We start from the raw sequence: 11,688 nt of genomic DNA, 5'->3' as shown, positions 1-11,688 counted from the left end.
TCCCGTCAGCGCCACAGGCAGGTTGCCGGCTGCCTGCTTCTGCTTTTTAAACCTCTTTAAGGGCTAATTTGGGGTGTGATCTCCTACTTAATGAGTAAAGAGTCGCGCTCTTTGGGGGCAGACGGGCGTTCATCATGCATGGCAGCATCAGTATTCAATGTGTATCCAGAAGCATCTTTCTCATCATGTGACAGCCACCGGAGACTGTCACAAAAGATTTAATACCAGTCTTCCGGTTAACACCGTGCAGAGAGAGACAGAAGGGACAGAGTTGATGAACTACAGGGGATCTGCTGTTCGATTTTATTTATGGTGCAGTTTCATTAGACTGTAATATTGTGCTTAATCAATGTAGAAAGAAGGTATTAATATCTGAATAAAGCTCTTAATGTTGAATAAGCCATTTAAAATGACATGGTAACATACACGTTTTATTGCACAATCTGTTTAATCGTTAATGATCATTTCCCATGGACTAGGTCAAGTGTGGGGGGTGTCAACTGTAGGGCCTGTCAAAGCCCATTGAGACATACTGTATGTGATTTTGGGCTATATAAGAAATAATGTTGTTGTTGTTGTTGTTGTAATCATCATAATTATTTTACATAAATGAACATAACGTAGTGGATAATAATGGCAACCTTTTAAAAGCCGTATATTTTTTCAGTATGTGTAAATGCAGCTGAAGTGAACCATGAGAGCAGAAAAGGACAATCCAAGTATTTTGAAATGTAATTTGCAATGAAGAAAGGCATGAAGAAGAATGTGAAATTGGCGACTGTCCTTCCACGTCTGTCCCTCTGATCTTTGTCCCTCTGAGTTATTTGGTGCCGTCCGGTCCATAGCTATAACAGGGCCGTTATATGTCGTCTGTGCACTGGGAAATGTCGTCTAATATAATGGCAAGGATCTGCTCAATATTTAATTCTTAAGGTAATAACATGTTTTCGAGGCTTAAATAACGTTTGCGCTGGGAAAGTGCCGCCCAACCATTATTTCCGGCGAAACATCTTTGCGATGTTGAAATGACAACAAGCATTTATTAATTAAAAAATATCAGAGCTCGTTCCCTAAACCGCCTCCGATTTGTTCAAAAGATGGAGCGTTACACAAGGAGCTCTTCGGTGGAGAGACGCCGCCTTCGCTCCCGTGATTGGGGGCGTTCAGAGAAAGAAAAGCATTCGCTTTCAGTGGTGCACATAAACATGGGAGTGGAGTGAACACACACACACACACACACACACACACACACACACACACACACATGCACAGATTCCCCCGACACATGCTGTGCTTTGATGAAATTCCTGTCAAACCCAAGCAAAGATTTCATTTCATCTGGGCAGGGAAACAGCTGGAGATTCTCTGGCATGGTGCCCTTCTACTGGCTGGACGATGGAGGGGGATACGGCATAAATCTCACACGTTCAAGAACACACACACGCACGCATGCACTAATGGGCAATTATAGGCTTAGCTCATGATTTACAGCTGCGTGGAGTTCTGGTAAAATTGCCGATTTATTCAGATACCTGGCAGCGATGCAAGATTCAACTGCAACTCGCCAGAAGGTGTGACGTTTTCTTCCTTTTTAGAAGGGATTAGTTATCAACCACTTCCTTGTCTTCAGCCTCCTCTCATCAAAACAGAGAGGACAACTTCAACAACTTCCTGTTACCGTCAGGGCGGTTGACGATTAAAAATAATTGTAAGGTTTTTGCTCTTTAATAGGGCTTGTGATGGGACGTAATTTAACCGATGGTCTCTTTGTTGACATAAGTCTCGCTATACAGGAATGAAAGTGAAAGTGAAGTGATTGTCATTGTGATTCACTGCCGCACAGCGAACGATGCACACAACGAAATGTGTCCGCTGCACGTAACCCATCTCCTGAGGGGGCAGTGGGCAGCCATGAAATGCGCCGGGTAGCAGTGTGTGGGGACGGTGCTTTAGTCAGTGGCACCTCAGTGGGATTCGAACCGGCAACCTTCCAGTCAGGGGACTGATTCATCTTTATAGCACCGCCTTATCGAAATCATGAAAAAAAAGAGGAACAAAGGGGAAGGTTTATAATTCTCTACTTTGTGGAATTCCCATTTCTCTTGCTTTGTCAGGAATAGAACAAAACGTTGCCGCACATACAGCATAGCCGCCTGTGGCTGTAACAAAATATTGACCATTTGTTTATTTGCATATTTAAATGTTTAACGTTGCCATATGTGTACCCTACCATAGTTAATGTAGTCACTTCATACACAAAGTGGTGGATTTGGGCTCCCTGGTTCAATGCAGTACACTTAATGGAGTTGTTATTAATATCCTCATGTAATACTACTGTACTTTAACAATGGTCGTAATGGTGACATACTGAGAGCCTAATACCTTTACAGAACGAAAAATTTCATGTTAATGTCAATGGATGCAATTTAAAAAGAAAACCTTTTCCTTTAACATTTTTTGATTCATTGCTCATTGTTCCTTTATTTTTCTTTATCTCCTTCTCATTGTATTGTCCTGTTGGTCCAGATTTCATGGACCAGCATTTTAACTTCATGTTCGTTCAGCACTGTCATTTCGTTGAGCAGGGAAAATCCTGCAGTGATGCGAGTCAATACCCACTGAAGGTGATTTATAGTTTGTGTTTTATACCGCAGCGCTCGCAGAAGTAATGATGTCTCTGTCGTGGGCGGAGATTCTTGTCCTCCTTTATAAAGCGCTGGAGAGGTGATTAGCCTGACTCGAGCGCGGCTGTCGTCCCGGGGGGGTGGCGGCGCATTTGGGACGTACGGAGCTGGTTAAGATGACAGACTCCAGCCTGCACAGTGGGAATTGATTTTGGTTTGTGTTGTCTGGGTGGCGCGGTGTCAGGTGTGGTGCCGTTATTGACTGGGCGAGCTGTGGATTGATTGTGTGCAGCGTCGAGTGTGTCTTAGTGGAGGCTCTATGGCCATGACTATAACATCACGACAAAACCTCAAATGATAGCAGGCATGGTTCCCACAGAAAAAAAAACTATATTTAAATGTGTACTTTTACAGGTGTGACTTGCCTGAGTAGTCAGTCCTCTGGTCTGTGGTCCTGTAACCATTTTGCTTTGGCACATTTTCGTTTTAAAATGGACAAATGGAATGGAAATTTGATGCTTTGTTGCATATGTTTAACCCGCAAAGTTAGAATGAAAAAAACCTTCCAATCATGGCAACGCTGCTATGTTTAAAGGTTCGAGTGTGTGGGAAGAGTACGTCTGTGTAAGTGTGCATTAGGGCTGTGTAGTGTCGAACTCAGACGCCGCCTGGGCTCCTCCGCCGGCCGCTTTTCACGTTGCTTCTGCCGACTGCTAAGAAGACACTAATTAACAAGCCCTGTTACTGAGATCACAGGATTTTCTCCATCTTAATTCCATCTTAATGGCATTTCAGCTCTGATGTTTTGGCTGGAGAGGCGTGTGAATGAGAGGCTGATTTGTAGGGGGGGGCTACATCAGGGCGTGTATGTGTGTGTGTGTGTGTGTGTGTGTGTGTGTGTGTGTGTACGGTGCAGTAAACAGCCTAAAGCGTAGGCTCACACACTCCCTGTCCCCCCGCAGAGACGGCAGGATCGGGCTCCTTATTGCAGTGTAATTGCTGCATCGGCCCCAGGTACTCGTCCCAGCATCTCACTCCGAATTAACCTGCCGTGTGGCTTTTACTGCTGACCAGCGAGACCTTGCTGTACCAACGGGAGGATTTCACCGTAACTCACTGCTGCCATGCAGGTTCACGTCTGCGTGTTTCCTGTTAATGTTTGGCCCAACTGTATAAAATGAAGCAACGTCACCCCCCACCCCAACATTAAAACACACACACACACACACACACACACACACACACACACACACACACACACACAGAGACCGCAAACTCCCTGCAGCACAGAATCCCGATGTGATAATGGATAAACGAATCAAATCTCCCAAAGCAAATATTTACTCAGCAGATGAGTTCACTTCATCCATCGCCCCTGGCTTTAGTGAATACCCATCGTGCCACGGGCTCGGAGGGAGGGAAATACACGTTCATTACTCAGCAAGTCCAAACACGCCACCGTTAACATTAGAGGAGGAGAAGGACAGGCGGGCGGGTGTAGAAGATGCATGAAAAGGTGGGTGCTGAGGAGCGGCGGCTCCCATTACAGCATGTGTTCTGCAGACAGTGCAGGAGACAGGCTTTTAATGGGGAACAGGACGTTGATGCTGTCAGAGTGGAGGTAGACAGCGCTTATAACGGTTTCTGTCCCTTCCCTCTTTCAAATTTCACGTCCCGGTTCCCTGTAGATCGTTTTCACTTTTTTTTCTCCAGCCTTTATCTCTCTCTTTTTTTTAATATATTTTTTATATATATATATATACTTTCCATCCTTGAAATGGCATTTATATATACATATATAAAATAATCCAGAATTAGTCCAGAATTAGTGGCTGTTGGCCTGGGTATTGGGATCATGTGTGGAGTGAAAGGGCCACTGGTGTGTGTAGAGCAGGTCGAGACGACAAACTCCAGCCACCAGAGCGGGAATTGATTTTAGTTTGTGTTATCAGGAGTGCTGTCATTATTGACGTGGTGCCGTATTGCTTGGATTGATCGTGTGTGGCCTTACATTTGTGTCTGAGTGGGGACCAAAAGTACTCACAAACGTAGGAAAACGTTAAGTGAAAGTGAAGTGATTGTAATTGTGAAACACTGCAGCACAGCACACGGTGACACAACAAAATGTGTCCTCTGCTTTTAACTACCACCCTTGGTGAGCAGTGGGCAGCCATGACAGGCACCCAGGGAGCAGTGTGTGGGGGCGGGGCTTTGGTCAGGATTCAAACCAACAACCTTCTGATTACGGGGCCACCACTGCCTAGCGATTTACTTAACATCAATGTTACAAGCTGTATTGATTACATTTTGATCACCGGGGTGTGTGTGTGTGTGTAGGTTTACAGAGGCGGACACTCTAGTGATGGGCGACGTGACATATGGTGCCTGCTGTGTAGACGACTTCACTGCCCGGGCACTGGGAGCTGACTTCATGGTTCACTACGGACACAGCTGTCTGAGTGAGTAACACCGAATGCACGCACTGGTATATACCGTTTAGATGTCTGTTCATCCTTTTCTCACTCACTCACTTAGTCAACACTGTGGTCACTGCTGCAGGAGCCTGTGTAAGGCAAGCACACCATTCATTCACACACAGATACACACACACACACACACACACACACAAAGACAGACACTTCATCCAGTCATTTAGCATGCATGCCTTTGGGCGGAAACATCGTGTTCACGCCAATACATGACCCGGATTCTAACCTCCGACATTGGATTGGTGAGGCTATGCCGCTACCCTCTGACCCATTGACTGGTGTGAAATCCGTATGATTGAGGCACTTGAAAATGAAAAGTGAGAACTCCTCAATGTGTTGCCCTAGTGGGAAACACACTCGCCTATGAACCAGAAGACCCGGGTTCAAAACCCACTTACTACCATTATGTCCCTGAACAAGACACTTTACCCTAAGTTGCTCCAGGGGGGGACTGTCCCTGTAACCACTGATAGTAAGTTAGTATAAGGGTGTCTCAAAAATACCGTAAGTGTAAATGACTCTAGTCCACTAAAATTCTAGGAACCTGTGGGTGAAAAGGTGGCCATTATTGTCCGGTACAGTTTACTACAAAAAAGGTTCAGGTTCCACCCTGTTCTATAATTTTTTTAATACCATTAACAAGTGGGACAGTGTCAGTAAAGTAAATAATTACAACGTTAATTACCTTTAGCCCTGTGGTGGGCTGCGACCAGTGTCCCGGGATGGACTGGCAGTCGCGACCCTGAGTGACAGGATTAAGCGGTTAAGGAAAGTGAGTGAGTAATCGCCTTTTTAAATTATTGTTCCAAGATAGACTGCCTTTATATGCATGCACAGGGTCTCAGTAGCACAGGCACTAACAGCATAAATGATTTCTGTAATTGACATAATAACATAAAATGTCTGTTATTAGCATAATAGTTTAACTACATAAAGCTGGTTTACAGCTATTAAAAGTGCATGAAAACAGAGTGGTTATCACAAATAAGAAGGCATGATAGTAGGGAGTGTTCTCTAACTATTTTCTGACCATTTTTTTATTATTATACAAGCCTTGGACGTATCTGAATACACAGGGGACTTTACACAAAATGTGCTTTACACATTTTATAAATAGAAGGTCACTGACTGTAATAAAGAGGATGGAAAAATGAACCAAGGCCTTAAGACCTTTCATTCAGGAAAAGAAAAATAAAGTGAAAACCGTATATATGGATCCAGTCCTTTTTAAGTGCTAAGCCAGGCTTGTCCTCAATGGCCAGGGAGGCCAGACATGGTGAGCGGTGCCGTGTGAGGTTGAACGGACCTTTCCGACAGAGAGCTGTACATTTACTCTGGATCAATGGGGAACATGCATTAAGGGTGTCCTTTGAAAAGCCTGCGCTGATCTCAAGGACCTCTCTCTCTCACTCACTCGCTCTCTCTCTCCCTCCCTCCGCCTGCTGTCTTTCTACATCTCCACCGACACTGTGAGGAAATGCTAAATCAATAGGTCCAATATTTCCCTGCCAGAACAATCTCACCACTCCCAAATATCAGAACTGACCAGGGGAATATTAATACAGGGCTTCTGTATTAATGTGGCTTCTCCCTGACCAACAAACACTGACACGCTGGCACATGCACACACAGGGCGCTAAGCGTGGGTAGTGTTCACTAGTGTAAGGTCAGCGCATCATCAGGATTTGCATAAATACGTAGATAAAGCACAAACGAAACGTAATTTTGTTGAATCACCCAGAATGAGAAAGTAGAAGTGCTTAAGACATTTTTGGTGATTTTTGTGCAATGAAAATGACAGATTTTTGTGGCGTGTTAAACCTAATCCAAAGTCTGTATGGGTCTAGTAAGACACTAAATGAGTCAGAGAAAAGCAAAATTGAATACACATGCAGACCCAATCTTCAGGTGTCTGCAAAAACACAATTAGTTATTTTAATAAGTTTATTATTAGCAACCACCATATTCAGGGTTTCCGCGGATCCTAAATGTATTAAAATGTTTTTTGATAAAATGTTCGTTTGACTTTGAAATCTCGGCCACCATCGACAGGTGATGGTGATGGTGACCACATATACAACATCTATAAAATTGAAGGGCTAACTCATGTTCCTACGGTCATTAAAAACCTGTAAAAGTCATGGAATTGGAAATGTTTTGGAATACGAAATAAAAAATATTATGTGTTTTTTTTTTTTTTTTTTTTTTTTTATTGATATTGTATTTTAGAAGAGCTTCTTGTCCTCGCGGTGTCTGTCGAGAAAAACTCTGGCCCTTGGACAAATTAGTTGATGACCTTGATGAAGGGTCTTAGATGGGATGATTATCTGTTTCCGCCTTTTTGTATTCAAACTCTCCACATCACTCTCTGATGTCTATTCTCTTGTAGATGGTCATTTGCTGTGAATTTTTTTCGATGGTCAAATTCTTTACTGTAAGGAGTGCAAAACATTCCCCCCCAGTGTTGTAAACCGAACCGAGGGGTGTGGGTTTGCTCGATTCCTTGCGGTGACGGTAAATTAGGGTGATCAGATTTGAATAGAGGACGCCTCAATGCGAGAGGGGGCGGGTGTGGTAGATTTGGCGGCTTCTTTGTGAAGGTGACATGTGTTGTCATGCATGAGAAATACTGTCACCAGCAGGTGTTGTAGAACTGTTGTGTCTGAGAATAAATGTTTTTTGGCCAGTTTTGTGGAAAATTACGCAGTAGGCTCATGAAAATATGCAGAAAATCGCTCATTTCGGGGACTGAAGGGACTGGTAAGAGTTGTCAATCAATGGACTCTTGCACTTTTAAACTCCGTTTTAAAAAAAATATCATCGAAGATTGTGTTCCTGGTGACAGAAAAAGTGTTTATTATTAATATTCTGTAAATCCCAAGGACTCTTGACGATGCACTAATGAAAAAGCCCCTCGCTCACCGTCTAGCACTGCACTTAACAGCAGTTTGAAAAGAAATGCTATAAATGTATATGAAATGTATAAATGTGAAAATGCCTCCTCTCTAGACTGTGTGAGTGCGGGCCGGCTCAAACGACTGACATGCCGGTGGCGTGCCATAAGACGTGGAAATGAATCTCGATAAGCAGCAGGAGCGACCCTGTCAGACACCAGCCCGAGATTAAAGGCGTGACACGCGACGACACTGCCTGTCTCCCTCTCGGCTCCCTCTTTCTTTTCTTTCGCCTCTCACACGCTGTCACCTCGCGTTTCCCCCCACTTTTTGAGCCCCCCCGCGTCACTTGCCGTGGATGGGCGCGGTGACCGCGAGGGGTCTCGTTCGCGGGTGCTGTAATTACGCTCAGGGATCTGTGCTAATTGGATCACAGTCAATTTATTCTTTTTTCTTTTTTCTTTTTTTTTTTTTTTCAGCAACAGTAAACAACTGCAAGATGTCTGAAAGGGAGGCGTTTCATCCCATGTCACCTCAGAATTCACTGCATATGGTTTTCAAATGTTTTTTTTTTTTTTTTTTTTTCATTTTAACCCTCTTTACAAAGATTTCTTCTACTATTAAAAAAAATCCTCACATCATTTCATCTTGAAAGAAAAGTCTGATTGTAATAGTGGATTTTATAGATACAGGTTTCTGTTATTCCATGAAAAACTGTCAATCATCACATACAAAATGGTGGACTAACACTGTTTCACATTTTCATTGATAGTTTATTTCAATGTAAAATTGCATTGGGGAAAAATATATTGGCCAATTGTAATAGCAGAAAAGTGTAGATGTATATCAGATGTACATCTATTATTTAAAATATGAACTTTACTAAATATTTATCATACTACAACAGTATTATAGGTGCTGATATACTACACATCATAACACCATCATGTCCATCTTATTATACTGATATATATAAATGTATGAAAATATAAATCAGGCCCATGTACTTCTGTCAGTCCTCTGTTCCTATAATCACATTGAAATGGGCGTCATATGACATTTCTAAATTGAATGTAACATGAGAAGGGCTGTAATTATGATGATCAACACTGATGATAATTAGGGTTGGACTGACTCACCCTTGCCTTTCTCCCTCCTTCCTTTGCCTCCATTGCTTCTACTTTCTTCTGCTTCCTGTTGTGTGCTGGCCTCTGCTGCTTGGTAAATGGCCTGTGAAATGAATGGGATTATTCCATGCGTCCCCTGGTTCTTTTCAATAATTGACGTCTGTTCATTGAGGCCTGTCCATTGAGGCCTGTCCCTGAAGATGGGGACGTAGTTTTAAGATATTGTAGCGGCATCAAATCCTGAATTCAGCATAGATCCTGGCCTAGTGACTCTAAATTCCGCCTACTGAAGCACACTTGCTCAGCTCTGGACAGTTTCCATGGTCGAGGGTCCAGAGATTTCTGGGATAGACCCAGCTCCTTTTGGAAGTGAATTTGTGGTTTCATGTCATAATTATGACAGCACAGACCTCATTTCAGATGTGATTATCAGCATGGTGTTGTAATGACAATGAAAAATGAATAGTAAACTTGATGACTTTTAAAATATGATGACGACAACAGTGTGTGTGTGTTTGTGTGTCTGAAAGTGAAGTGATTGTCAGTGTGAAACAGCACATGGTGCACACAGTGAAATGTTTCCTCTGCATTTAACCATCACCTTTATTGAGCAGGGAGCAGCTATGAAAGGCACCCGGGGAGCAGTGTGTGGGGACAGGTTCGGGATTCGAGCCGGCAACCTTCTAATTATGGGTCCTGATTACTTTCCTTACCCGCTGCAAATGTGCTGTATTATTGTAAAATTTTCTAATTGTTTGCTGGAATTTAGTGATCGATTTTAAGAACTGGTTAAGTTTAGGTGCATGAACTGTGTAGTGTGACTTTTTTTTTTTTTTTTTTTTGTACAGTCCCTATCGACTCCACGGCAGGGATCAAGATGTTGTACGTGTTCGTGGACATTCAGATGGACACGGCGCACTTTCTCGACACGCTCAGGTTCAACTTCCCGGCTGGACACTCTCTGGCTCTCGTCAGCACCATCCAGTTTGTGGCGGCCTTACAGGTAACCTCCAACGCCTCCACCCTCCATCTAGTGTAGAGTATCTTTTTCACACCTTTTCTCAAAGGCACAAAATGCCCAAATGATCTAGTTTTTAATTAATTATATTTATTTTTTATTGCACCAGATTTCTGCTACCACTTTGTGGCACCTTACCAGTGCCGTCCATGGCCCCATAGGTTCCATACACCTCCCAGAAACTTCTGTGAACTAGTGGGTGTGAAGTACAGATGCTGTTATTTTAGAACTTTAGACAGACCCCTCAGGTTCACGTTGCACCAGGATCTTCAGCTTTACATAACCAGTCAGTCCCTCGCTGCTCAGGAGCCTTCATCCTTCACTCACTGCCGTATTTATGGAAAATGTGTGCCATGATGTATGTTTTTTTTTTTTTTTTTTTTTTTCTTCGAATCACGGGTGCTTCTCACACATGGTATGTAGGCTTATGTGGGGGTCATGGTGGGTGCAAGTGGTCACGGGTTCGAGCATGTTATTCCCTGTTCACTTCAGCTGAAAAGGCGGCGAATGATTCCTCCCCCGTCGAGTGCTGCTGCTTTTTTCTCGCTTTAATTTTTCTGGCACCCGTTCATCTCTGTCTCTTTGTTTTTCAGAAGAGCAGCGGCACAGGTTTACACAGATTTTTTTGTTTTTGTTGTTTTGTTTACTTTTATTAAATGTATTTTTGAAATTAAGTCCTTCTCGTCGTTAATTACTTTTTACTTTCTTCCTGATTGTCCTCCACCCCTCTGCTTTCTCCAACCAGGCTGCCAGTGCTGCTCTGAGACCAGACTATGATGTGGTGGTGCCCCAGGTTCGTCCTCTCTCTCCTGGGGAGATTTTGGGCTGCACCTCCCCTCGACTGGAGCGCCCTGTCAACGCCATCATGTGAGGATCTGAGTCATTTCCTCGCCAGCTGCGACTTCCAAGCACAGTGCCGGTTTGCTGCAGATCTCACCCCAGGGCTGTAGTAATGGGGCCTTGCGTTATGATGAGAGCAGTGGCAGACCGATGAGAGCATGCTTACTGTATGTCCAACCCATGCAAAATAAATTGCATCTTCTAGAGGACAGATGGCCTATGTTCATTACTTTTATTTTGTTCACTATTGCAAACCATTGGGGCAGTATAGCAAATAGTTTAGGAGTCACTAAGAGGAAATTATTATGATCGCATTCACTTCTGCAATGTTCATTGTCTGGACTCTGTGCTCAAGTGAAAGTGAAGTGATTGTCATTGTGATACACTGCAGCACAGCATACAGTGCACAAAAGGAAATGTGCCCTCTGCTTTTAACCCTTATCACCATTGGTGAGCAGTGGGCAGCCATGACAGGCGCCCGGGGAGCAGTGTGTGGGAAGGGTGCTTTGCTCAGTGGCAACTGAGCCGGCTCGGGGATCCGAACCGGCAACCTTCTGATTACGGCTCCACTTATTAACCCGCTATGCCACCACTGCCCCAACCTGCCTGTATAGTGCATCTATTGCTTATTGTTGATGCGGTATAAATGACAGGTGTCCTTGTTTTCATATGGAAAGGGGGCATGAATGGGACATA

General features: G+C 43.7%; 1 protein-coding gene across 3 annotated transcripts in view; it reads left to right on the top strand.

Moving 5' to 3' along the window:
• Positions 1-11,688, top strand: part of dph1 (diphthamide biosynthesis 1) — a 52,798-nt gene that overhangs the window by 21,873 nt on the left and 19,237 nt on the right. For all 3 annotated transcript variants that reach the window (XR_003743214.1, XM_028962467.1, XM_028962468.1), the window contains exons 4-6: positions 4,962-5,083; positions 9,983-10,137; positions 10,898-11,019. Coding sequence is in view for 2 of the 3 variants with exons in the window: in XM_028962467.1 (XP_028818300.1) it covers positions 4,962-5,083; positions 9,983-10,137; positions 10,898-11,019 (399 nt within the window). In the remaining variant the exon portion in view is untranslated. The remainder of the gene's footprint in view (positions 1-4,961; positions 5,084-9,982; positions 10,138-10,897; positions 11,020-11,688) is intronic.

This window comes from Denticeps clupeoides, chromosome 19 (genome assembly GCF_900700375.1).
Source record: "Denticeps clupeoides chromosome 19, fDenClu1.1, whole genome shotgun sequence".
Classification (NCBI taxonomy): Eukaryota; Metazoa; Chordata; class Actinopteri; order Clupeiformes; family Denticipitidae; genus Denticeps; species Denticeps clupeoides.
The sequence above is the reverse complement of the archived record's forward strand: the minus strand, read 5'-3'. Positions and strand labels throughout refer to the sequence as shown.